Below are 26,745 nucleotides of genomic sequence, written 5' to 3' on the forward strand. Positions count from 1 at the left end.
TCCCGCTCCTCTCTCCTTCCTGTCCTCCTCTGTCCTAAAGAAGAGTTTGGTGGCCGAGAGGTGAAGCACCGCCAGTCGTGACAAAGTCGCAGCAGAGCTGAGGAACCCCTCTGCCTGGTGACACTTGACAAGTATGGCCACGCATGTCCCAGGCACGTGGTGACACGCTCCCCCCGTCCTGGGGAAATTCTGCTCGCACGGCTAAGCAGGCTCCCTGTTCCAAGGGCGAGGGGCCACTGCTTGCCTCGTGCCTTTACTGCTCTGTGAACGTCCTGGTGGAGGGCCGGCCCGGGCGCAGGCTGGGCAGGACTTGAGAGTCTCCCGTGAGCCCCCTCCCCGGGTGGGGAGGCGGGAAAGCCAGGCAGGGCTGGGCTCAGCCTCGGTGCCCGGACCTCGCGGGAAGCCGCAATCCGAGCCGGGGCTGGGGACCTGCTAATGCTCTTGGAGGAACAAGCTCCAGAGAGGCCTGAACAGAAAGGTGCTGCGGAAACGTGCCCCCTGGCCTCTGGGGCCTCGATGGCCACGGGCTCACCCTGCGCAGAGCACGGCGGCCGTGGACGGAGGTGGCTGTGCAGGGCAGCTACAGCCGACGGTGCAGAGTGTCCCTGTCGGGTGCCCATCCTGCCATGGCGTGCAGGTTCTCAGCATGGGGCTGCTGCAGGCCAGTGGAGGCAGGTGCCTTGTCCCTACAGCAGCCGCGCATTGGCCAGCAGGAGTGGTCAGGCCCTGGCGCCTGGCAGGGGTAGGGCTCCCAACCTGCCCTGCCCGTGCCCCAGCCTGGGCCGGGAGAGCTTGGCGTTTGCGTGTGTCACAGGGGCGTGGGCTACTGTGCAGGCCACCAGCCCTGCTGCTGACCAAGGGGACAGGAGAGGGAGAGGGGGAAGAGGAGGCAGAGCGCAGGGAGAGGGGCCAGGAGGCTCGAGGGTCCGTGGCCAGGTTGGCAGGGGGCCCTGCCCATCAGCATTTCCCAGGCAGCCGCCCTCGCCATCGGCCTCACCTTCCCTCCGGCCAGTTGGTGGGCAGGGCCAGTGCCAGCTCTGGGCTCCCTTGCTTGCTCCAAGCCAGTGGCCCTGCTTGCAGCCCCGCCGGCGTTGGCACGGTGACAGTAGCCAAGTGTGCAAACTTGTGCCATTGTCCCCAGGCCAGGGGGAGCCATGGAGACTGGCTAATATGACACAGGAAAATGTTTGCTGATGGCAATTCTATGGGCTTTGTCCACCTCTTTCTCCATCATGACGACTCGATTTAAGTCCCTAACTGTTTGACTACAAACGCAAGGAGACCGTGCACGCCAGCCTTTTGTCGGGCCGCGCTGAATGGGCAATTGAGGCTTTGTGTCGCTCAATTGAGGAGGCAAACATAAAGACAAGATTCCTGAGGGCTCCGGCTCCCTTCCCATGGATATGCCAGCGCCCGTCAGGGTCCGTCCCGGCCACCTTCCCGTCGGTGCCCCGTGGACCCCACAGGCCCTCCCGCGCCCCGTCCCCGGGGATCCTGGGGCAAGGGTGGCGGAGGGGGCGGGAGACAAAGACGGAGACTGAGAGCGAGCCACTCAACACTCAAGGACAGCGGGGAAGGCGGCCCGCCCGGCTTACCCTGTCCGATTGTCTGTCTGCACTGGAGCATGGCAGCTGCAGCCTTTGGGGGAGCTCTGCGGCCGTCTCCGGCCTGGCCCCGCCTCGGCCTGGACATTCACACGCACGCACACACACTCGCACACACAGCCCCCTCGAGAAACCAGGGGACCGAGGTCAAGGGGAGGAGGGGCGTGGAGGCCGAGCAGAGCAGGGCTGGAGGGGAGAAATTTACCGGGAAATGATTGCATTTGGGAGCTGTCTTTTTTGTGATGGTCCCCATGGTGACAATTTGTGACGGCAAAGAATGTGGGAACGGGGCGCCGCCGCCTGATTGGGATGCTTTGTATCTGGAGAGGCGCTCCTGATTGGCCTGGGGCCCCGGCTCCGGAGTTGTCCTCCATTCAGCCCCTCAAGGGCTGCACATCTCGCCCTCGCAGAGCAGAGCTCTGGCCGCCTGGCCTGCCCCAGGTCTGCGGGGGAACCTGCCGGGCCGCCTTGGCGGGCCCGGTCCGCACCTTCGGTCAGTGTGGAGGCCCAGCGGCTCTGGCCCGACGGGGTGGGGGCGTGGGGCAGGCGGGGGCCTGGGGGAGGGGCGCAGCGCGTGGGTGGTGGCCGCAGGCATGAAATCGCTGCAGATGCTTCTGCGGGGGAGCCCCTGCTGCCCGCAGCCTGAGATGAGCCCGCAAGGCAGGTCTCGATTACGTGCCAGACAGGGGTCCTGCCTGGTCCTGCGTGAGAGTTGGGGGTGGAGCGTGGGCCTGAGGAGGGGGCGGGGTGGTGGGAGGGGGCGGCCACCCCGGGAGGGAGGGGGCTTGGCCTTCTTTAAAGTGCGGGGCTCGCCCTCCCTGCACAAGCAAACCCTCGCTGGATGGCGAGCGCAGCTCTTTGGCAGCGGGTGGTGGGGGAGTTCGGCAGGCGGGGACAGCCGCCCCAGTGGTGCCACTTGTAGCTGGTCACCTTGGGCAAGTGGCTTGACCTCTCTGAACTTCAGATGCAAGAAGAGGGCAGCAGACTCCCGAGGGCTCACTGAGCCCCTCAGTGCCCATGCCATCCCAGAAGCTCAGGAAATGCTTAGCCTTAGGAACCCTGTGCCATTGCCCAGGGCTCTGCTGCGGGCAGAGGGGTGCCGGAGCGGGGACACTCTGCGTCCAGCGTGGGTGGCCTGTGGGCAAGGTTGGGTGCGGCTGCTTAGAGAGACTCCAACGGCCTGTCCTGTCCCCCAGGTCAGCTCTGTGCCCCTCCTTGGAGCCGCCAGCCGCCAGCAGAGTCCACTCTCTTCATGGAAAGCCCCAGGCAGTGGCCCCCTGGTGATGGCGTCGGACAGTGACGTGAAGATGTTGCTGAACTTCGTGAACCTGGCCTCCAGTGACATCAAGGCGGCCCTGGACAAGTCCGCGCCCTGCCGCCGCTCTGTGGACCACCGCAAGTACCTGCAGAAGCAGCTCAAGCGCTTCTCCCAGAAGTACTCGCGGCTCCCGAGGGGCCTTCCCGGCAGGGCCGCTGAGCCCCACCTGAAAAGGGGGCCCGAAGACCGGCCCGGGAGGCTGCCCCTCCATCCTGGCCCTGACGCCAACCCTGGTGGGGGTGGAGGCTGCAAGGAGAAGGCTCTGGGGAACCCCTTCAGGGAGGAGCAGACCCTCCAGGGGCAGAGTCCAGACGCTGCCAAGCCTGGCCAGGTGCCCATGAGGAAAAGACAGCTGCCCGCTTCCTTCTGGGAAGAGCCGAGGCCCACCCACAGCTATCCTGTGGGGCTGGAGGGGGGACTGGGCCCCAGGGAGGGACCTCCCTATGAGAGTAAGAAAAGTTGCAAGGGCCTGGAGTCCTTGGGGCCGGAGACGGCCCCGGTGCCCATGTCCCCAAGGGTGCTGGCTGACAAGGAGCCCCTCAAGATGCCCGGGGTCTCCCTGGTGGGCCGTGTGGATGCCTGGAGCTGCTGCCCCTTCCAGTACCATGGACAGCCCATCTACCCAGGCCCTCCAGGGGCCCTGCCTCCCAGCCAGGTCCCTGGTCTGTGCCTGTGGAGGAAGAGCCCGGCTCCGCCCGGGGAGCTGGGTCACTTCTGCAAGGACGCGGAAGGCCCGGGGCAGAAGGTGCACAGACCCGTGGTTCTGAAGCCCATCCCCACTAAGCCGGCCGTGCCCCCACCCGTCTTCAACGTCTTCGGCTACCTCTAGCTGGGCTGGGAGGGACTTGGCCCCGCCTCCGATACCAGGGGCCCCGGCGAGCTCCCCTCGGGAGGAGGGGCTGGGCAGTGGCCTGGCCTCTTGGCATTCCAACAGCCCTCCCCTTTGTGTGCGTGGGGAAGGGCAGCACTGGGTTGGGGGCTTCTCAGGCAGTCACCAGCCAGGCCCCGCAGCCCTGGCAGCTGTGGGGCAGGCTCGGCTGGCCCCTCCCCGTCCAGCCCAGCAGATCATCCCGTGACCCGCGCTGACCACGGGCCCTTGCCCACCGGCTCCCAGATGCCAGTTACACACCTGTCCAGCTGCCTCCCACTGCGAGCCAACCTCAGTTGTTGTTCTGTTTGTTCTTTGTAAATATTAGGAAGGTTGAAAGAATAAAGGCGTTTCTTCTGCAGTTTCCACATCGTGGGTGTTGTGAGCTCAGGGGTCCCCAGGCCTGGGAAGCCCTGGCTGTGCCGGGGCGGAGGGCTGCCCGTGGAGGCCAGCAGCCGGAGGCTGGAGCGGCACAAAGCCTCCGCCGCAGAGTCTGGGGATGGGCCCTGGGGCTGCAGATCAGTGCAAAGGAGGCGGGGCGCGGGGGCAGGAACCCACCCAGAAGGCCTCTGTGTGCCCGTCTCATGGCCAGAGAAATTGGCCCGACAGCAGAGCCCCTTGTGGACAAAACAGGTGATGTGACCAAACTGACCCGTTGGGAAGCACTGTCTCTTGATCCACGTCCACAGCAAAAAAACCAAAAGACAAAAACCAGCAAAACCCCAAACAAACAGCAAGGTGGTAAACTCTAGCAAATGCCTCAGGTACCTGCTGATGGCTCTCCATGGTCACCTGTCCATGGACCGCATGGCTTCTGTGTGGGCCAGCACAGAGGGGGCACCAGTGGCGCCAGGTGGCCCTGGCTGATAGGGCTCGAGTGGCAGAGCCCCCTGCTCACGGCCCAGGATCCTCTGCTGCCCTGGCCACCATCCTGTGGCGGGCAGACCTGGGCCTTCAGGATACGGGGCTTTCAGTTGATCAAACAGGTTCCTCAAAACCAGCTGGGTGTCGGGTCCAGAGGCGACCGTGGCTTCTCAGCAGTATGATCGGGATGAGCTAAGCCCGGCCAGCTTCAACCTCCTCGTCTGCAGCACCCGGGACTAGGTCAGGGGCCCCCATATGGTTTCAGAGTCTCGGGCCAGCACGCTCCAGGAGTAGGGCCTGCATAGGGCCCTTCCGTCCCTGCCTGGCTTTCCTCCAGGAGGCCTGTGGTGGGGTAGCTGAGTCACTGGGAAGCAGGGGTCCTGGTGGTTTATATCTGATGGTCTCAGAAGACTTCAGAGCCATAGGTACTGGCAAGACAGGGGCCAAGTTTCTCTGAGTAATTATCTGGCATGTGGGAGGTGGGAGGTCCTCAGCCTGGACCCTCAGCCCCAGACCACCTGGTCTCAAAGAAGGCGAAGGGGCCAGGATGAGCCATGTGCTTTCCTTTGTTCCCATGTGTCATCATGCCTTCTGAAACCTGTCTGTGCCTCGGTCACCACCCCTCACCATAGAGCAAGGGGTTAAATGCTTGCATTCCAACCCTGCCACCTACCAGCTGTGTGATATTGGGCAAGTTACTCAATCTCTCTGTGTTGAAATGTCCTCATCCAAAAGATGAGATGGATCACAGGCCTGGTACACTGCACTACACAGATCCTTAGAAGCTATAGTGACCACAAGTCCCCCTCACACTTAACGGGTGGTGTCTGTGACCATGCAACCAGCCACACTCCAGAGTGCTGCCCGAGCCCACTCCTGCCTGGGTTCTCGGCTGACCAGACTGTCCCTGCTGGGGCTCAACTTTCCCAGGGGATCCCTGCAGATTTGTGCATTTGAAAGTCAGGAAGCTTCATTTCTGAGATAGACTGGACAACAGCCCATGGCGCCGTGAGCCCCCGCATGGAAAGAAGCTGGGGACACACCAGTGTCCACCTGGGGAAGCTGTGCGTGAGTGAATCGGGGCCAGCCAGCGGCTCCTGCCTGCTCAGCCCCGAAGCCCCAGCAGCAGGCTCAGCGTGGTCCTGCTCGGCGGAATTGCTGCCTGTCTTCCAGGGTGGTCAGCGTTCTGTGACGCTGTGTGACCTCTCTGAGGCTGAAAACCCTCCTGAGCCAGGTGGCATGGCGGGGGATTGGCAGCTTCGGCAGAGGGCATGGCTGTGAGCTCTTCTGAAGGAGAGAAGGCCAACATGTGGAGCTCAGGACATCACTGGAGCACCAAGCAACTGGAATGACCCACTGGAGCAGGCCCCAGGCCAGGCCTTGGCCGATGGACCATGGGGAGCAGGGGAGGAAGGGGCAGGGCCCTTGGGGAGACACTGACCAGAGCTATTACCCGTGCATGGACAAAGGTGACCCTGGTGTATCCCGGCCCAGGGGACCAAACTCCTCCAATCGGGGACTACACTGAGCTCGGTGGCTGAGCTCCAGGCCCCACCATCCCACCCAGGTACTGCGGCCTCATCTCAGACCAGTGCCCTGTCCACCAGGACCTGGACCTCTCAGCAGGCAGACTCAGGGCTCCTGCCTGTCAGGATTCTCTGGGACGGGATGGTCCCCGCAGTGCAGCAACCTGTCCACGTGCAGTCCAGCAACTCAGCCTGGCTGTGATAGCCTCGCCCCTCCACCTGTCCCTCTTCTGGTCACCTGAGCAACAGTCATCTGAGGTTAAACGTCCTCCTCTGGCGGTGGGTCAGTAAGGCCTCTTCCAATCAGGGTTCCCGTGGGCTGAGCCTTACTGATATCCCCAGTGCGGGAGATGCAAGCGTTTCTTCCAGCAAGGGAGCATGGGGCCTCAGGGACTTGCTGTGTGTACCCAGGCAAGTCCCTTGCCCACCTGGGCCTGTCTCCTAACAGTACCACGAGGGCCTGAGCAAGACGTGGCTGGGCACCATCTGACCGGTGGCTGTGAAGTGTGCTTCTCTTCACACAGACACTGGATTTACCGACTCAGTGGACACCTCTGTGTCAGAGCCAGTGAGGCCACCAGGGGCCATCATAGCTCACCAGGGGAGCTAGCCAAACTGGGCTGGCCCGTGCTGGCCCACGGGCTTAGCAGCTTCCTTTCCAGAGGCCAAGAACTAGCCCTGGCCTTGCCAAAGTTCTCGCCAGATACCAGCCTGGGCCATTCTCGGGCTCTGGAAGGTGCCTGCTCTGGTGTGGCTGCAGAGTGGCCCAGAGTCGGGAGGATTCAATCACAGGTGCAGAGAATGCTGAGGAGCTACTGGAACTCCTCCCACGGAAGCGGGGCTGCCAGTTCTCAGCCCAGAGATCCATGAGAAAACCCCAGGACAGTGGCCAGTGGCGGGCCTCAGTTCTCTCGCCCGAAAACCGGACGGCAGTAGCTGTCTGGCCGACCCCACAGGCCACAGGAGAGCGGGGTGCGCGCTCGCAGGTGCCTTTGTGAGGGCTGAGCCCGCCCTCCGGCTCGTCGGCTGCAGCACCCGCCATGGGTGTGTTTTCCTTTCTCAACTTCTGTCACAAAATAGGGGAGCAGGAGAGTCACAGCCCCAGGGTCAGGAGACCTGCAGGCACAGACACCCTGCTCCTGATGAAGCTCCATTCCCATGGTGACTGAACAGGACAGGAAGACCAGCTGGGCCGTGGGTCAGCTAGTCAGTGAAAGACACACCTCATTGGGTCGCATGTTCAGGGTCCATGTGTCCTGTCCCCAACACTGCCTGGAGCAGGGCTGGGGACTGCAGGCCTCAGGGGAGTCTGGTGAAAGGGACGTTGCTGGACAGGGTGTCAAATGTGCAGTGTTTATTGTACTCAGTGAAGCCCTCCAGACCGAGGGTCCCCCACCCTGGTCCTGGCCCCTAAGGGAGAAAGGTCAGAGGCTAAGGTCAAATGGGGGGTTTCACAGAGTGTGTGGGGGCATGGGGAATGCTCTGAAGCGAGGTCATCCCATCCCAGAGAGGCAAACTTGTGCCTAGGAGTCCTCCAGCACAGTCCAGGTGGAGACCGGGGGCTCCCGGGACCCCCGCCTTCCCCAGACCACCTCAGGTTCTATCCTGCTTCCAGGACGGAGTCTGCCACTCATGGCCGATGGCAGAGAAGGTCTGGGCTCTACTCAACAGTTTGGAGACAAATGATTCTTCTCTGACTCGGGTACTGTGCTCTCTGCTCTGGGCCAAGCTTGGGCACAGACCCGGCAGTCACAGTCACTGCCCCAGCCGAGAGGGAGGCAGCCTGCAGCCTTGTCCTGCCCCAGATGCCCCTGGATGTGGGGTCACCACTGTCCTGAGACTTGGAGAAAACGTGTGAGGGGCCACTCCTGCCTCGCAGGCCCGTTACTGTGTGTTCTCGTACTTCAGGTATCTGATCAGCCTTCCGGGGAGCGGCAACGTGTCCAGGAGTCTGATACGGTACTTGCCAATAGCCTTTCGAACCCGCAGCCGGCAAAGGTGAGCCAGAGGTCTTGGGGGTTCTGGAAAAAGGAGGGAAAGAGATGCCAGGTGGGATGGACACAGCTGTGCATCCGTGACCCAGGCCCAGGGGAAGGCCTCGGCTGGCACGGCTGAGGGCTCGGGTATCTGCCTCTGACCCCCAGTCCCTGCAACTGGAGAGACCTGGCAAGGCACCTTCCCACTGTCACCTGCATGGATCAGCACTGCCCCGGGAAGCCAGCAGGGTGAGCACTGCTGCACCCATTGAGGAAACTGAGGCTCGGTGAGGCTCCGGGCCTTGCCTGGGACGCTCTGGGACCAACGCTGGCATCTCCCTTGTCCTGTGCTCCTTCCTCTTCATACAACCTGGGCCCCCAAATAGCCACCGCAGAGGTGTCAGAGAGCTTGACCTCTTAGGTGCCCCCACACAGAGTTCAGCTGCCCCCCAGGCTCCCTGGAAGGCCTCCTGCAGCAGGTTCTCAGCTGGGAGGCGGGGTGGGGAGAGGCCGGGAAGGGACCATGCACCTAGTAATGGGTCAATTTATTTATTTGGGCACGGGGAAGGAGTTTGTCAAATCAAAGAATGTCATTGCATCATTAGCAAGCACTCGCTGGGCCCCTTCGCCCCGCCAGGCCCGTGGGTGGCCCAGGAGTCACAGGGAGAGTTCCACATCAGGTGGCCAGGTGGGGAAGGAGGCGAGGGCATTCCAAGTAGGGAAGACAGCAGGTGCCAGCCCAGGGCCATGGCCAGTCGTGGGGGGTGTGGGGTGTGGGGTGTGACAGGCAGGGAGGGTGGGAGGTGGCTGTGGCTGAGTGCGGCCCAGCCAGGTGCCAAGCACCACTGCGGTCTATCTGGCCTACCCAGCGCCCTCCGCTCTCCACAGGATGGAGAGCTGGGGAGGGAAGAAAAGGCACTGGGGGTACAGAACACGAAGGAACCCCGAGAGTGAACCACTTCCACCCTCCTTTCCTGAATAATAAGTCAGCATCAGAAGCTCCAACACAAAAGCAGGCAGGGAGCATTTTGCAGGGAAGGTGGTCCTGAAGCAAAGAGGTGCTGGTTTAGAGCGTCAGGTCCCCCGTGGGTGAACGTGCACCAAAGGTCTCCCACGGTGTCCCGGACGTGGCTTAGTTCTGAGACACTGCCCCTCCCTGGGGAAGGCAGGAGGGCAGCAGGAGGGGACACAGCCAGTGGGGCCTGCGTCTAGACACGGACTGCTCCACCCTCTAGTGGCCAGGGGCCGTGGTGCCAGCTGCCAGTTACTCAACAGTCAGGGAAGGTCTGTTGAACATCAGAGCTGTGCCTGGTGAGCGGCTGGGTCGATGGCACCCTCCCTTGCGCTGCCCCACTAGCTTTATCAGAGACATCAACTCAAGTGCTTTCCAGGCAGCTGTGCTAACAAAAAACACTACAGTCAGTTTGGGTTCAAGGAGGGGCGGGGACCAAGGAGGAACCTGGGGAGTAGTGTCAGGGACCTTGCAGCAGTTATACGGGGGACATAGCCTGCTGGAGGTCAGACCGTGTTACCTGATTGACAGGCACCTGGCCAGAGGGAGGACTGAACCTCTCAGAGCCCCAGACAGCCCTGGGGTAGCTGGAACTCCTCTGTGCAGATGATGTGGCTGGCCCTGTGGCATTAGCAACACGCTTGTGACACCTCACCCGCCCAGGTGAGTCCATCCTGCCTAAGAAGGAGTCTGGCCTCCCTGGTCTGAGGAGGCAGGCTGACCCATCTACACTGTACACATGAGCTGGACAGTGGCCAAACCCGGCTTCCCTGTGCCAGGGCTGGGAGGGACTGGGCTGGGCAGTGAGCTGCCCAACCTCAACCTCCTCTGGCCACAATCCCTGCCTGTCGCTGGTAAGGCGGGCTCGGGGCTGAGGGGTCTGCCTCCATGGCCAGGCCTGTGCCACAGGTGATATGTGGGCCAGCAGCACTGGCCCCAGTGAGCAGCCAGGGGAATGCAGCGCCTGGGGCCACCAGGCTGCTGCTTCCAAGCAGCCTCTCTGGCAAGGGGCCCAGTGCTCATGTGCGCCACCCACTTTGACATGCCCCGCCCATCCTCTCTTCCACCTGTCACATGGCCTCTCGGGGCCCAGAATGTGGACAACAGGCTCCACAGCTCTCCTCGGAAGGCCAGAATGCTTCAGACAGCACGGAGGGAGGTTGGCCAGACCTGGGTTTGAATCCCAGGCCTGCTGCTACCTAGTGGTGTGACTTTGGCCCAGGTGACATCTCTCTGAGGCTTGGTTTCCTCATTTATCACCTAAGGAAGCACCAGTGACGCACTGCAGGTGCCAGGTGGCACAGCACGGAGCCTGGCACTACCCCTTAGTGGCAGTCACATTCCCTGAGGCCGGGCCTTGGCACTGGGCAGGGGACCTGCCAGCGGCGGCAGCAGCGGCTCCTACCTGCCTTCTCCTTGATGATGGCCCAGTCCTCGAAGCTGTCGATGTGCTCCTTCAGCCGGGAGCAGAGCTGCACGTTGCCCACGTAGTCCAGGAGGACGTCGATGATGGGCCCCGCCCAGCGGCTCACCTCGGGCGCAGACAGGACCTCGCAGAACTGAAAGGGAGCACGTCTTCAGGCGGGACCCTGAGGCCAGGAGGCAGCCCACAAATGCTGGCCATTAGCCATTACGACAGAGTGGCTGCTCACTTCCTTTTCATTTTACAGCCTGAGTGTTAAGCCACGCACGGACAGCGCCTGCCTCTGGGACACGGCCTTTCTCCCCTCCTAACCTTCCACCACCCTGCTGGGCTGCACCCTTCTGGGTCCTGCCCGCTAACATCACATTCCAGGTGCAAGTCCACAGGACGTGAGTGTCAGCTGGTCCACTCCCGAGCTCCACTGCTGTTTCCTTAACTTTCCCAACACAGCAGAACTAAATAAGGACTTCATCATTCAGGTGACCCACCAAGTAAGTTCTGCTGCCCCTGAAGGTGCTAACCACCCAACCCACCGCCTCTAAAGTGTGCTAACTACAAGTTTACGCTTCCTCCAAAGCGTGTAACCACTAGTCCCCACCATCACCAAAGCGCGCTGACCACGAACCCAGGCTGCCTTCCCAAGCTCACTGGCCTCCCAGCTCTGCCGCCCCTGTCCGCACTCCCGCCAAAGTGTGTTAACCATGACTCTACACCGCTGACACCTGGCTCCACCACCTCCAAAGCGCAGGGACCTGCAGACCACCCCCGCCCTCGAGGCCTGCGCACCTGGACCACGCTGGGCTCCTTGTCCGTGGGCGCCTCGTAGAACCTGCCAGAGCGCGCAGGGGCGGGCGGGTGCGGCCCGTTGCCGTACAGGCAGGAGAAGCAGGGCTCGCCATTGCAACCGAGGTCCATGAGGAACTTGAGCAGCGACAGGCACTTCATGGCGAACATGATGGTGGCGGGGAAGGCGGTGGGGTGCGTGGTGATGTAGGCGTCGATGTTGGCACCGTGGTCCAGCAGCAGCTGCATGGTGCGCAGGCAGCCGTGGCGGATGGCCACCAGCAGTGGGTTGATGATGTCGCGGTTGGGGTCGGCGCCGGCCAGCAGCAGCAGCTCGGTGGCATACACGTTATTGTTGACCACCGCGAAGTAGAGCGCGGAGCTGCGTCGGTCCTCATAGAGGCGCGCGCGCTCGGGCGCCAGCGGCGCGTTCACGTCGAAGCGCGCATCCAGCAAAGCCTCCAGCACCACGTCGTGGTTTCGCTCTGCCGCCAGGTGCAGCGGGCTGATGCCGCTCCGGCGCACGCGCGTTCGGCTTGTCACTGGCAGCAGCATTTGCACGATTCTGCAGGCGGTCAGGGCAGGGCGTTTGTGGGTCATTGGGTGGCCGGCCGGTGGGGGCAACCCGCCAGCAGTGGGCACCGAGTGGCAGTCAGGTTCATGACTACCACTTTGCAGGACAGGGGTTTGTCTCTCACTGTCCCCATTTTATAGATAAGGAAACTGAGGCTCAGAGAGCTTCAACCACCTTCTCGAATTCACAGCTAGGAAGGGGTGGAGCTGGGCTTCAAACCCAGAATCCTTGACCTCCTAAATCTGGGTTCTTAAAAATCTCAGCCAGGCTAGACTGGCTTCAGGAACCTCCCACTGACTTGTGTCAGGCTAAAGGACAGGGGTTACCCATTCCTAGCTCAATAATCTGGAGGAATTGACTGGAAGCCCCCAAACCTAGTGAATATCCAGGCTGCGCCCTGCAGGAGGCAGCAGAGCCTAATGGTAAAGTTCCTGTGTGTCTGGGGCGCAGGGCTTGTCTCCTCATTCCCGCTCTGCAAATGAGGAAAGTCAAGGCTCAGAGAGGTTCAGGGGACCATACAGAGGAGGCAAACCGGGATTTGTGCCCTCCTCCGGCTCCGGGTTGAACTGTCCTGCATCCCTGTCTTGTTGCCCCAGGGCCTTGGTGAAGCTAAGGGGTCCTAGGGGCAGGAGAGAACACATTTATCTGGTCCCAACCTCTCCTGTCCCAGGCTGGTTAGCCAGCTGTGTGCCGAGATCCTTCCATGCTCTACTAGGAGATTCAATGCCTAGTTTCTCCCTGCTTGCCTTTGACCTGGGGAGCCAACGGGGTCCCTGCTGAAACTGGTGCTCCCTGCACTGGGACTCAGGCACTGATCTTAGCCTCTGCCTCCTTTAACTATGAAGTTTTCCCAATAGCCCTTTGAGGTGGCACTATTTTTAATCCTCATTTTAAAGATGAGGAGATGGAAGCCCAGAGAGGGTATGTGACTTCCCCAAGGTTACACAGCCAGGTAGTGATGGACCCAGAATTCGAACCCAGGCTGTCTGATCCCTGAGGCCACACACTCTTAACCACTGCCCTACTTCTGGTAGAGCAATCAAACTGACAGCTGATATATCACGGGTTTTGATCTTCACAAAGAGTTAACTTGTCTGCCTCATTTGCCTTCACTGAAGCCCTGTGGGGTGGCCAGAGCAGACTGTGGCCTTCTTTTGAACAGATGTGACTCAGAGAGCTTAATAAATGTCATGCAACAGCTCTCGGGGCTCAACCTCAGGACCCCTTGACTTGGCACTCTTCCCTTAAACCCCTACTCTCCCCTAGAACAAGCTCCTGCCACCGGCACGATTCCAGACCCTAATCTGTCCAATCCCTGCTGACAGGTGACCTCATAGCCCTGCATGCGGTTCCAGGGAGGTGGTGGTGGCGGGGGGAGCAGGTGCCACCAGGCTGGTTCCCACGCCTCTCCTACTCCTGGCACAGGGAATCCCTCTGGCTTCCTGGATACCCGATGCCAGCAGCCTCCTGCTGGGATCTCAGTGGAAAGTATTATTATTGTCAGTGACACTGTGTTTGGCTAAAATCTGCCTCTAAAACCTCAAAAGAAAATTCACACACCCTGGGGGGCTAATTGCCTCCTAATTTTTATTTGTGCAGACTTTGGAGACCTGACCTTGCTCTGCAGAGGTGCTGGTCAAAGGCAGGGCCAGGGCCTCGCCCTGGACCATGGCCATGGCCAACAAATGCTCCGTAACAGCCGTAACAGGCCCAGACCCGGGACGAGCAGGGACAGGGGCTGCCCCTGGGGCTGCTGGCCTGCTGCACTGCGATCCCCAGCGGGCCTCGGCTGGTCCCCAGCAAGCCCTGCAGAACCAAGGGGAGGTGGCGGGAATGTGGGAAGGTGCTGGGATGCCACCTCGGGTCCCAGAAGCCTTATCGCAACAACACAGTGAATCATCTGACTGTCGTGCGCTTCTGCAGGACTTCGCCAGCCAGGAGGTAAACGTGCGGTTCCTGGTAGGATGGGCAGCCCTCCATTTCCTGGAGGGTGAAGCTAGGCCTAGGCACGGTGGTGGGGGCAAAGGTCGGGCAGAAGGCGGAGGGCAAACCAGGGCGGAATGGAGGTGTCCGGCAGCTGGGCCTTTCCATGGTGTCCTCCTCACTGTGGAGAGGGCCTCCGTGGGCAGCCCACTGTGCATGGCCAGTCCTGTCCCCAGCCCGCTTTGTGAATCACAGAGGGCAGGAAAGTAAGGGGATGACCCCAAGCATCAGGCTGGGGTCAGCCTACCTTTCCCAGGGGTAAGTCCTAGGATTAGCATGCTGTCACTCAAATGCTACCTTAATGGAGAGAAACAGTGGCGACCGTGGCCCATGGAACGCTCGGTGTCTGGGAGGCCTGGCCTGACTGCGCCTCCCAGCTCAGCTCCGTCGGCAAAGGCCTGAGCCCAGAACAGCCCTGCTCGGGGCTGTATCCAAGGTTCAGGTGCAGCAACCCTGCTGCTGGGCGCTCTGATCTGCAGTCCAGACAACTAGGCCTTGTTCTGTGACTGCCCCCCCAACAGAACCCCACTCTCCTGGCCCCCGGCCCTGATCCTTGCCAAGGGTTCTAGTTGCCCAAGGCTGCAGCCTTCACAGGCCGCCTGTCCTGGGCTCTGTGTCTTGCCTGAGTCCAGCCCAGGATCAGGGAATGGCTTTGGGTCTAAGCAGGCTGTTTTTAGTAGGGTGGGGTCCAGCTTGGGCAGCGCAGAAAGCATGAAGCCCAGAATCAGGGGGCCTGGGTGGTCCAGCCAGCTCTGCCGCTCAGCACTGCGCCAACCCAGCCATGTCACTTAACCTCTCTGAACCTCGCTTATAACAGATGGGCACTGGACCACAAGAAAAATGATGACGGTGCCAATGGTGACAGCTGCGGCTACCTTTTCTCGAGCCCCTCAGGCTGTGAACACTTCACTCTCCCAAATAGTTACGATCATCATACTGCTGAGCATTTCTTCTGATGGCTTTATACATTTACCTTGCTTAACCCTAAAATGACCCTGAGAGCCAAGTATGGATTCTTCCTAACAACCCAGCAAGGTGGAGTTGCAACACCCAGCTCACAAAACAATTTAATAATCTCTTCCGCCAAGGCTAATCTGGGGGGCACAGCAAGATCTGACACGCTGTGTGATCAGCACACAGTAGGCATTCAGGAGGCAGTGGGGGCTGGGATCCCAAAGGCAGCCCCAGCCCGGCTGCATCAAGCCCGACAAGGGCTCTGGGTCACCAGGTCATGTGGTCTGACCTTTGTCAGCACTCACTGTGAGTTTGACAGGTGAACTTGGCTTTCCTGTGGGAAGCAGCCGCCCCCAGGTGGTTCTGCCACCAACACTGCTGAGCTGCCGTGACAGTCGGCCAGGATGTGGGTACGAAAGAAAGAATATTTAAAAGCAAGAGGTCAGAGCGAAGCCTCAAATGAGAGTTTATAGTTTGTATTGGCCGTAAAAGAGATGCAAAGATCCTGGTTCTCTCCCCAGGCTGCAAAGGAAGACTAGCTGGGCAGCTTTGGGAAAGCCCAAAGTCCCAGCTGAAGCCCAGACTGGCTACCCCAGTGCCTCTGAGGACGGGGCCCAGGCGTCAGGGTTGGCAGAGACGCAGGGGACCCCTGTGCAGCTACTCCGGAGAACCACGGCTTTCTGGGGTACCCTTAGGGGATCTGCTCTTGTCTAACACGGTTTCTTAATAAATCTGTCTTTGGTGTTGATCTTTAATTCCACAAGCTGTCTTTGCCAAACTAGAAGTAAGGAAAAGTTCACCCTTGAGGTGACTAGGACCTTGGGGTCTTAAAGCTTCTTCCTCAGCCGAGTGTCACACCCTCCTGTTAAGTGTGTGAAGAGCAGGCACATCTGGCGGACAGCCCCAGGCCCTGGCTCTGCATTCCGGCAATGGGCGAGAGACGGCAGGGGGTTTTGGCAGGTGGCTGGCTGTGGAATGCCTATGGAATGTCACATCAAATCCCCAAGCAGCCTATGGGAGGCGGCTGTGGAGAGGGCCTGTAATGCTGCATGCCGGGTGTGGTGAGAAGCCCAGGCTGGCTGGCCGCGGGCCCTGCCAGGTGGCAGAGGCTGCTGGGCACCAGCTTCAACCCCTTGTTGGGCAGCCTTCAAGACACGTGTTAGGTATGCAGGTGGCCTGCGGGGAAGGTACGGGGCTCGGAGGGTCAGCCCCGCCTCATGGCATCTTTGTTTCTGCCTCTGGGGCGCCAGACCCCTGCTCCCACCCGCCTCGGCCTTCCTGAAGTCAGTAAATACCCCCTCACACACACTCTGTTCTTCTCTTTCTTCTCCCTGCCCGGAAGACCCGGGTGTGTTGCCCAAAGCCACCTGGCCCCACGAGATGGGACTTCAGGTGGAAATATTTTTTTTATTGCTTGTAAACTGATCATTTTCCACTATATTAGTATGATAAATGTTTGCTTTTAAAATAAATTCACTTAAGTAAACAATTTAATTAAAGAAAAATATTTAGCAATGAGAATGTGTCTAAAGTCAGGAAGAAAGGCCATGAAGGGCCTCCGTTGAGGAAACACCAGCCATGGAAGGTGCCTCACCTGCGGGTTTCAGTCCCAGCCCTGGCTGTGGCTGGGGCAAGTCCCTTGCCCACCCAGGCCTCAGTCTCCTGACTTATAAAACGGGAATGGAGGTGGACCTGCCTCCCAGAGGCAGTTTTGAGGCCCACATGGGAAGCACACTCCACCTGGGGAATTCCCCAGCCCAGTCCTTCCTTCAAGGGCAGCAGGAGCCTCCCCTCCCCTCCCCTCCCGGGTGGGGTCTTTCCCAACACAGAGCATTGTGGGTAAATGCTCAACAACTGGCTGTTTGGTGGGCTGGGGTGGGGGACACAGGGAGAAGGAGCTGATCTATAGCCTCCATCAACAACTCTGGGGTAAAAACTCCCACTGTGGCCGATTTTAGCTACCAATGCTAGACTGATGAACGTGGATTGGGAAGAGGTGCGCACAGTAGGCTCACGGGAGCCAGCACGGGCCGCCTCAGCACACCTCAGCTCAGCCATGACAGCTCTGTCCACGAGGACCCCAGCAGCTTAGCTCTGCAAGTTCCCGCATTATGTCATGAATCTGTGCATGGGTGTGCGTGTGCATGGGTGTGCGTGTGCGTGAGTGTGTGTCCACCTTCCCTCCTGCCAAATTGCTCCCTGAGAGCGTAAGCTTCTCTCATCTTGGTCTCTGTGCCCATGGCACAGAAAGTGGCCTCGGTACCACGGGGATGGTAGGAGGCACTGCCTGCATGCTTGCTAACTGGCAGGGTACCTCTGCATCCCCCAGAAATATTCACTAGTTCAGACTCTACCGGCCCTCTGGGAGGAATTCCTGGGGACGTGACATTTGGAGCAGGTGACTTCCTGCCACCTACAAGCTGTGTGACCTTGAGCAAGTCACTCCTCCTCTCTGTGTCTTGGCTTCCTCATCTGAGAAGCAGAGATGGTAACAGTATCCATCTCGCCAAGTGACTGAAAGCATCAAAGACGCTTCTGACGCCCAGTCCTGGCGGAGCGTCCCACAGAGCTCTTGCCACTGCGGCAGCTGTTCCAGGTGTTCACTGCCTGCCTGCCAATAGGCAGAGGTTTCCTCCTTCTGCCGGAAGGGTGCCCTCCACACCACCTCTCCTGCCCCGGTCCTCTGGGTGGACCCTGGAAGCGGGTGACCGCTCCCGGCCTCCCCGGCAGCCTTCCCGGCACGTGTGCCAGGCGGGGGCGCAGGGCCGGCTGACCTGTAGCTGCCCTTCTTGGCGGCGATGTGCAGCGGGAGCAGCCCGTCCTTGTTGGCCTTGTTGGCGTCGGCGCCCTGGGACAGCAGGAACTCCACCACCTCCTCGTGCTCGTTCTTGCAGGCCTCGTACAGGGCCGACGCGCTGTCACTTGCCTGCGTGTTGATGTCAGCGCCTGGTGAAAGGGAAGCAGGTCTGGAGTGATCAGGGTGACCATGGGTCAACGTGGTGCCCACCGCACGCAGGTGCTGCTATGCCAAAGCCACGACCATGGCAGGGAGGAGGAGTGGGCTCTGGACCACCCCGGCACCCCTGGGCAACTTTCTGACTGCCAACCTGGCGGAGGCCTGGCAGAGCGGACTGCGGCCTTAAGGGTGCATGGACTGAGCACCTCTCTGAATCTACCGTGGGGTAGGAGCTCAGTGCTGGTCTTAGTTCCGCGTTAGAGGCAGGAACGCTCCAGGGCAGGGAATCCAGGCACTCTGCCCCGGCCTGGCTCAGACGTGTGGGCTGAACTTGAAGCTGGTGGTCCTAGGCAGAGCCCATCCTCGTAACCCTCCCTCTGCCTAAGAGGCCACGGCTCTGCCCTGAGAGAGGCCTCACCGTCCCGCTGAGCAGAGCTTCTCAGAAAGGGAATCCCTAATGACTTTATTGACATTTGTTTTTTCTCTGCCAGAAATAAGAGAGAAATGACTTTCTCTCTCTTCCAAAGAAATCACTGAGCCCTGCTGGCAGGAGCAGGGACTGGGCGGGCGGCGTCTGCCTTCAGCACAACCTCCCACCCCTCCGCATCTCCTGGGGTGAGGGGCAGAACTGCGATGCACATGATTTCTTGGCAAAAAGAGGGTTTGTCAGTCTCTCCATGTTCTGGAGGGAGGTGGCCCTGCGAGGGCTGTGACCAGTCGGGGGCTGAGATCAGAGGCCTGTGTGAGCCACAGCTGCCTCCCCGCACGCTCTGCTTATCTCAGGCTTTCTGGTGACTTTGTTTGCAATGATAGTGGGGCCCTTCTGTGATCCAGTGGAAAGAGGGCAGGCTTTGGTGACAGACGAGGACCAGCTTGAGTTTCTGGGTCAAGGTCTCCAAGCTCTGTGGCCTCAGGGAGCCTTTAGGAGCCTCAGTTTACCATCCGTGGACCAGGAATAAAAATCCCCCTCTCTCTGGTCACTGCAGGAGGTAAATTCGTTCATGTAAATCAAGCTCGAAGCACAGATCTGGCAGAGGAGGTGCCCAGAAATGCCCACCGTCCAGGACGAGGGTCCCGAGCAGAGCCTGCTTTTGCCCTCCCTGCTGAGGGAGAGCCCACAGGCCCCGCTAGTGTGCTGTCGGGCCCTCAAAGCCAGGCACCCTGGAAGGCCTGGACCTGGCCGGCGAAGCCGCCTGCTCGCACAAGAAAAATATTTGGAATGAGACATGGACTCAGCCCACCGAGGGGACAGACCCTGAGCTCTGTCAGCAGGACACCTGGGCAGATGTTTGGAGTTAGCAGGCTCACCCTCCCCCACTGAGCACCCTGCCCTTCGCCCGGCCTCTTGGCCTGGGCTTCGAGGACCCTGCCTGCGTCCCTTTGTTCTCACGTTGGTCTGTCCAGATTCGTCCCTGGCTGTGGGGAAGTGCCTGGTGTCTGTTTTCCCGACCGCTCAGGCACGTGCTGAGGAGGGGACCTCCCCTGGACTCGGGCCGGGCTGTGACAACCCTTGCAGGCTGCTGCTGTGCTGTGGTGAGTCTAAGTTGAGTGTCAGATGGACTCGGGTCAGAATCCAGGCTCTGACTGGGACCCGGGACCGTCATTTAACCTCTTCACGCCCACTCTCCTGCGTCTTAAATGGAACAGGACACTGCGGAGCTCACGGGCGGGGCAGGGGGGCCCTTGGGGAAAACCTCCAGGGACTTATTCTTCGTCCTTGCTAAGCAGAGTGCCCAGCAGGTGCCCAGCAAACATTCCAGGCCAGCCGCAGGGTCTGCAGAGCCTCCGGCCTGTCTGTGGAGGGCCCTCGGGGGAGGATTTCGACCCTTGGAGAGAAGACTGCACAGGTGTTCTTGGGGAGTTGGGAATACAAAACTTCATGACCAAAAGAGCCTCGGCCAAGGTCTCAGGGACTTCCTAACGTAGGCGGAATTGTTTTAGTTTCTCTCTCTACAATTTTTCTCTCATTAAGGTAAAGAGGTCAGAGAACCTGGGTTCAAGTCCCAGCTCTGCCTCTAATTTGCTGTGTGGCCTGAGACAAATCATTTTCCCATCCTGGTCCTTGGCTTCATCACCTGCCAAATGAGAAGGTGACCTCAGTGTCGTCTGAAGTTCTTTTCTGGCCTGAAAGCGTGACATGGTGGAAAGAGCAGGCTGGGGGTGTCAGGAGTCCGAGAGTCTGCCTAGTTCTACAACTAATCTGGCCACGTGACTAAAGGTAATTCACCTCCCCTTTCTAGGCCCGAGTCCTCGTTTGTAAAACAGGGTGGGTGTGCGGGAGCCGAGGTGGCAAGTGTCACCCCGCCGTGCTGTGCCTGACTGCGGATATCACCAGTGGACCCCACGGGACTTAGACTCAGCCTCAGAGTCCTTCCTAACACCGCCCTCCCCGGGCACACGGCCGCTGGGCCCCAGCGTGTCCGCTAGATGACGCCCACCTTGTCCCCACTCCCGCTCCTCCCTGAGGTCCTTCCCAGCAGGAGCCTGGGCCACTCACCGTGCTTGGCCAGGAACCTCAGGGCCTCCAGCTGCCCACTCTGTGCGGCCACGAACAGCGGGGTGATGCCGTAGGCGTTCTTGGACTCCACCTTGGCCCCTCCGCCCACCAGGATCTCCATGACCTCCAGGTCGTTGCGGGAGACCGACTCGTGCAGCGCCGTCCAGCCGCGGTTGCAGCGGTGGTTGGTGTCTGCGTTGTGCCGCACCAGGATCCTCACGGCCTCTGCGTTCTTGCGCTCACAGGCTGTGCCCAGGGAGAAGCAAGACGGCCATGGGGCCCCCGGGCAGGACCCGGCCAGCGAGTGTGTCCACTCACTCATTCATTCACCAGCCGTTCGTCAACCAAGATCCACTGCATCTGTGCTAAATCCCAGTCCCTGCCCTGAACCCAGGATGTACAACTGAAAGGAACGCTGACGTTAGCAATAAAGCCTGGGGCGTGTCCACGATCAACTAGCTCAATCCTCCCCGCTACGCTTACGGATTGCAATATTGTTGTCCCCTTCGCCCCTGAGGAAGGGGAGGCACAGAGAGGGTAAGTGACTTGCCCTAGGTCACACAGATAGTAAGCGGCAGAATTAAACCCAGGGAGTCAGGTCTGGAATCTGTGCCCTAGAATATTTCAGGGTGTCCCTAACTCATCTCCCCTTCCAGGGTTACCTGCATGGGTCCCCCACATCCCCAAGGCTAGGAGAACCTTTCTAGATGAGGATGGGCCAGCGTCCTGTTCCTGCTCCAGCCTTGCCCTCAAAGTCCCTCGTTTAGTTTGGGGTGACGCGTGTCTCCCTCAGCCTGTCTGAACCTTCCTCTGAAGCCGCTCCTGTCTTTGGACTCCACACGCCCCCTTGGCTCTGGCCACAGTTCTCACCATGGAGGAGTGGGTGATGCTGGGGTCGCCCTGTGCTTGTCCACACCGATGGCCGGGGCGCCCTGGGTCAGAGCTGGAGAGGGGAACGGGGGCTGCCCGTTGAGTGTTGAGGGACTACCGTGCTGCCTGCCTCTCAGCCTCGGTTTCCTTCATAGACAGATGGCCAGGGCTTCCTGGGAAGATGCTGGGAGGGCCAGGGGGCCCTTGAGGCGATAGCGAGGGGCTGGCCTAGGGCAGGACAGGGCAAGCTTCTGCCTGTGACTTCCCAGCTCCTGGTGACAGCGATGGAGCCCACCTAGGTCCCACAGGCCCCAGGAAGGGCACTCCACTGTGGGTCCACAGCAGAGCCAGTTACCCCCTACCTAGTTCCCTGCCGCCCACAGAACGTTCCCAGAGCCTCACGCCAGCATGTGGGAAGTCCGGGTCCGCACTTAACGCACAGGGCCCGTCAGTCTTGCAAGACCAGCTGATTGTGTAAGTGCGTCCCTGAGTGCTCGATGCTCCGGAATGCAGAGGCTCAGAGCGCACTGTTGGCACCCGCTCCCTGAGCTGAGGTCCCAGATCCACCCCTTGCTGGCTGTGTGATCTGGGCAACTTGCTTCACGACTCTGTGCCCGGAGGATTTACTTTTCTTGAACACACATCCTGGAGGCCCTCTCCTCATACTGCCCTGCCTCTGCCTGAGCTGGCCCCTGCTTGGCCAGCCAGCAGTCTCCACCTGTTCAGGTTCAGCTCAGGCGGCCCCTCCTCTGGTCCCCCTCCCTCCCTCTCCCCTCCCCTCCCCCTCGCCCCCTCCCCCCCACGCCTCCTGCCCCATCTTCGTTGCCCCTGCTGGGTTGGAGCCCATTCCTGGGCAGATGCACAGGCATGGCCCTGTCTTCTCCACTCCAAGCCCTTGAATGTTCACTTGTGTAAACGATGCAGCCCAGAGAGGTCTGCCCCCTTCAGAGTGGATGCTGAGGGGCCTCGCCCTCGGGAAGCGTGCGGCGTGGCTGTCCACCCAGCTTCTGGCCACCCGCGGCTTACCTTTGTAGAGCGGCGTCTCTCGGGACTTGTTGGAAATGTCAGGCTCTGCCCCGGCCTGGAGCAGCGAGAGCACGCAGTCCAGGTGTGCCCTGCACGTGGCCAGGTACAGGGCCGTCTCCTCCTGCAGGGTGCGCTGGTCCAGGGCCCCGGGGTACGCTGGGGAGGGAGGCGGGGAGCTCGTGAGAGGGCAGGCACCCTCGCGCACAGCCTCCTGTGTCCTGCCTTCCAGGGACAGGTGCACACGGCACCCTGAAATTCGTGGACCCCAAATGACCTCAGGACTGCTCCTGCCGCCTGGTCATGAAGAGGGCTCAGACGCCACCTCCTCTGGGAAGCCTTCCCTGGGTGAAGGCCCCTCACCCCCTGCAATAGGCCTGTCCTTCCTGCGCTCCCACCTGCTGTCATGGGAAACCCAGCTTCTCCCGCAGCGTCTCTCTGAGTGTGGTGGGCTTTCGGGGGTCTGGGCTGCTTGAGGGCAGAGGTGACACCTGCCTGCAGGTGTGACCCCCTCTGAATCTGGCTCAGGAGAAAGACGGGCTCAGAGAGGAGGCTGGGGCCCCACCGTCGGTGAGAGGCAGGCTTGGCAGAGCAGGGGCACAGCTGCAGAGTTTTCCGTACCAAATCAGCCCCTGGAACATTCTGGAACACGCTGGCAGAGGCTCTCCCCAAAGTCAGTCCTCCCTCATTCCTTTTCTAGGAATCAGGCTCCCGGGTCCTGGGAGGCCTGGTGAGAGGGCAGCGGGGTGGGGTGGGGACTGCTGCGCCTCCCTTCCCCCCCTCTGGCGGCCGCGCCCCCTCACCTCGCTGCAGGACCTTCAGGCAGCCCAGCTGGCCGTAGTAGGCAGCCTCGTGCAGCGGCAGCCAGCCCTCCTTGTTGGGCTCCGCCAGGTTCTTCCCGTCCTTGATCATGGCCTGCAAGCCCTCCTCGTCGCCTTCTCTGATGGCCTTCAGCACGGGGTCCTCAGGCCTGCAAGAGCGGAAGCAGCCGTCCTCAGACGCAGCCAGAGGCAGCGCTGAGTGCAGGGTCCCTCCGTCCCGCTGGTCCCAGCTGGTTCTGGGACAGGGGCTGAGTCCCTGCAGCCCAGCGCTGCAGGGGAATCAGGGGTCCCCTCCGCCCCTGTGCTTTCTGTGGCCGAAGCTAGTTTTTACCAAGACCCCTTCTACCAAGAGGACGCAAGCAGAGTGCCGGCCTCCAGGGATGAGCCCCGGAGGGTTGCAGCCTCTGAATGCGCCGCCCTGTCCACCAAGCCTGGCACCTGCAGGGCCTTTCTAAGCTGCCAGTGCCTCCGAGAAGGCGCAGTGCAGCCCTGAGGTCTTCACGGCCTCTGCTGGCTCCTGTCTTTACCCTCCTTCCTACATCTAGCTGCTGAGAAACGAATACTTCTAGGATCTTCACAAAGATCCCAGGGCTGAGGAGAGAACACCTGCTTGGCTTATTGAGGTCACTGTTCACTCACTCACTCGGTCACTGAGTGAGGGCCACCATGGCGTGACCCCCCTTGCTCTTCTGGGGAGGGTTCTGTATAAACAGCCCCATTCCCCAGATGGAGCAGGTGAAGCGGGAGGCCAGCCTTGGGCCTACAATGCCCGCCACGCCCAATGGGCTCTGAGGGTCTCCAGCGCCCGCCTGGCCCCTCCTGGAGCTCCTCCCGCGGGAGCCCCTCTCAGCCTCTGCATTATGAATCGCCTCAGGCCCTGGCTGAGCTAGAGACCCAGCAAGGACAGTGGGAAGCTGACCGGGTAAGTCCTGAGTCCCCAGCCACACTGTCAGTGCCACCTGATGAGTCCACTTAGGTGAGGACAGAGCAGCCCCCCGTTGGCCTCAGGAGAAGTCCCAGTGGGGTGTGTGGCTCTCTGAAGTGAAAGGGAGGGCCAGCTCGGCTCCTGGCCTCAGTGAAGGGGCACAGCGAGCCCCAGGACCTGCTGCCCAGCACGGGTCTCACAGGTCTCTCCAGGGGCGGTCGAGGTCCTTCGAGCCCTCAGTGAGACACGGAGGGCCTCTCTGTGAGCTCAGACAAGGCCCCTGCCCGAGTGGGGCAGCTGCTGGGATGTTAGGTCACCAGAGACTAGCAAGCTGGACTGGACCCCAGAGGTCACTTTGTCTTCCCAACCCTGTCCTCCAGAGAGGGAGAACTCAGAAGGGACAGCCCCTCTCTGGCAGACAGGCAGGAAGTGGCAATTGTGCTGGAGAACAGAGCTGGGTTTCTCTTTTCCAAACTGCCAAACCCTCCCAGGGCACCCGGGAACGGCGGGTGGCCAGCCCAGAGAGGCTCGGGAGGAGAAGCTGCCCGCTGGCCAGCTGCCTCCTCTGAGCCCAGAAATGTGGGTACCAGTGCCGGCGCCTCTCTTTTGCTTTAAGGGGCTTCTACCAGGGGTGCGCAGAGGGCAAGAAGACAAGCTATGGACCTTCCAAGGACCCCTCCAGCCCAGTGCCCAGGGCCAGGCCAACAGTACCCCTCCTGCGGCTCAGACGAGTTCTGGATTTCAGCACCTGGCACGTGAAGGAAGACAGCAAAGCAAACAGAAGCTGCAGCTCCGGGTGCTTGGGATGTGCTCAGACGGACCCCGGAGGTGACAGCGGAAGGTGAGACGGGGTGACAGACAGAAGGTGCGGCTGACTCCTGGGCTCCCCCTCCCTGCTCCTCTGGGACTCGGGTTCTGAGGTCATCTCCCTGGTCCCCCTCCTGCTGGGGCCTCAGATTCAGAGCCCTGCCGGTTCCTCCAGCCCACGTCCCATTCTGGGGGTGTCTCGGGAAGATCCATCCCAAACACAGTCAGGGGGCCAGTTCCTGGAGGACAGCAGCCTGTGGCCACCGAGCCCAGCTCAGAAGGAGCAGCAGGTTCCCATGGGGTGTGCCAGGGTGTCCTGTGTCTTCCTGGGGCTTCAGACCTGCACCCCTCCCCACCTTCCCTGCCACCCCAGTTGGAGGTGCGAGCTTGGCGCTGGTGCGGGGGCCAGGCAGGGGGCACTTACGCCAGCTGGGAGGTCTTGAGGCTGTTGTATTTCTGCATGACCCCTTGGAACAGACCCATGGGGGCCCGGGCCGGGGGGCTCTCGGGAGGCGCTGAGGACCTGGAGGGAGCAGAGCAGGAATGAAAGAGGGAAAAGTACTCTGCATAGGAGAAGCGGGTCATGGCTGGAGGCAGGACGGACGGGAGGCTGAGTGACAGGCAGACACAGGGCTCTGAACCAAAGCAGATGGCCGGTCCTCTCTGTGTGCTGGACACAGCTGCTGTGTCTCCGGATTATTTTTGGCCCTTGGAGGAAGCCCTGGGAGATTTAAATGACCATATAAGACAACAGTGAGGTTAACCTCACCCCCCTCCCGCCATCCCCCTCCCCAGCCAACCACGAGGGCGGCAGATAGGAAGCAAGGTGACGTTCTTTGCCCCGGAGGAGGTGACAAGTGGTCGGCACAGGTCCTAGGTTGAAAGGGGCCTGGGAGCCGGCCAGGCAGGTCCCCATGGAGCATGTGAGCAAGAGATTCGTGGGAAGACGAGGGGCCAGGGGACCAGGCTGAGAAGTCAGGCCAGGTGTGCCCTTCACCCCAACTGTGTGGGCTCATCAGGAAAAGATCATGCCAGGGTCAGGGGCTAGACGCCCAGAGGCCACAGGAGGTCATCTGGGATGGGGCTTGGAGGCTGACCGAACAGGTTCAAACCCGGGGAACTGCAGCTGGTGGCCTGGGACGGTCCACCTTCTCGGGGGCTTACTTCCCCTCTATAAAGGCGTGCAAAAGCAGCCCCTGTCTGGAGGGCTGGCGAGCCTGCACTGGGGACCTGTGTGAAATGCAGGGGCTCCACCAGCCAGCCAGCCGTCCCCTTGACCACAGGTCACCTCTCGGAGTCTCAGTTTCCCCACCGCATCAGGCTGACAGAAGGGCAGAGGTCTGGAAGGTGTGGCAGTCACTCCATGACCCGGGCTGACCTGGGGCTGTGAGAACGGGGAAGGGGCCCCTGCTCACCCCTTCCGGGGGTCAGTCCTGGCACCCTGGGTATCGTCTGAACACCTGGGGGAGGGCTGCCTGAGGGACTGGGGAGGGCATCACTTCTGTGACTGGCTCCCCTTGGGGCACTGTGGTGGTGGCCCTGAGAAGGGCCCACACTCCCCAGGACAGGATAGGACCTGCAGATTCTGTGGACCCTTCAGCAGGGCCTGACCACAGTGCCAAGGAGCCAGTGGGCAGAGGGGAGGCCAGCCGGGGCCCCGCAGAGCCTCCTGTCCCGTCCTTTCCTCTACCTTCCTTCTCTGCGTTAGCACCCTCGGCAGGCCCAGCAGGACCCTTGCCGGGTTCTCTCACTGACCCTAGAGGTGGGTGCCCAGTGGCCACCTTCACAGAGGAGGAAGCTGGCTGGGGTCACGCACATCAGCAAGGTGGACAGAACCAGGCTCAGCTGGGCCCTAAGCCGCCCCTCCTCCAGCATCTGCCTGTCCCTGCCTGTCCCCTCTGCCCCGTGGCTGGGCACGGACATACCCTGACTGTGAACACAGCCCCTTCCCTCCCTGTGTC

At 61.0% G+C, this 26,745-nt stretch overlaps 2 protein-coding genes across 3 annotated transcripts in view; one reads left to right on the forward strand and one right to left on the reverse strand.

The window, feature by feature from the left end:
* Window positions 1-1,826: 1,826 nt before the first annotated feature.
* Fam181a (family with sequence similarity 181 member A) lies at window positions 1,827-4,144 on the forward strand. The gene is made up of 2 exons (XM_047538415.1): window positions 1,827-2,097; window positions 2,801-4,144. The coding sequence occupies exon 2, from the start codon at window positions 2,888-2,890 to the stop codon at window positions 3,749-3,751; it is 864 nt and encodes a 287-aa protein (XP_047394371.1). The 5' UTR covers window positions 1,827-2,097; window positions 2,801-2,887; the 3' UTR covers window positions 3,752-4,144.
* Window positions 4,145-7,519: 3,375 nt separating this feature from the next.
* Asb2 (ankyrin repeat and SOCS box containing 2) overlaps window positions 7,520-26,745 on the reverse strand; it is a 36,703-nt gene continuing 17,477 nt past the window's right edge. For both annotated transcript variants that reach the window (XM_047538413.1, XM_047538414.1), the window contains 8 exons: window positions 25,209-25,307; window positions 23,035-23,201; window positions 22,235-22,390; window positions 20,339-20,584; window positions 17,660-17,831; window positions 11,378-11,939; window positions 10,574-10,727; window positions 7,520-8,201 (listed from right to left, as the gene is read on the reverse strand). In XM_047538413.1, coding sequence (XP_047394369.1) covers window positions 8,065-8,201; window positions 10,574-10,727; window positions 11,378-11,939; window positions 17,660-17,831; window positions 20,339-20,584; window positions 22,235-22,390; window positions 23,035-23,201; window positions 25,209-25,307 — 1,693 coding nt within the window. In that variant the 3' untranslated portion in view covers window positions 7,520-8,064. The remainder of the gene's footprint in view (window positions 8,202-10,573; window positions 10,728-11,377; window positions 11,940-17,659; window positions 17,832-20,338; window positions 20,585-22,234; window positions 22,391-23,034; window positions 23,202-25,208; window positions 25,308-26,745) is intronic.

Source organism: Sciurus carolinensis, chromosome 2 (genome assembly GCF_902686445.1).
Source record: "Sciurus carolinensis chromosome 2, mSciCar1.2, whole genome shotgun sequence".
NCBI lineage: Eukaryota > Metazoa > Chordata > Mammalia > Rodentia > Sciuridae > Sciurus > Sciurus carolinensis.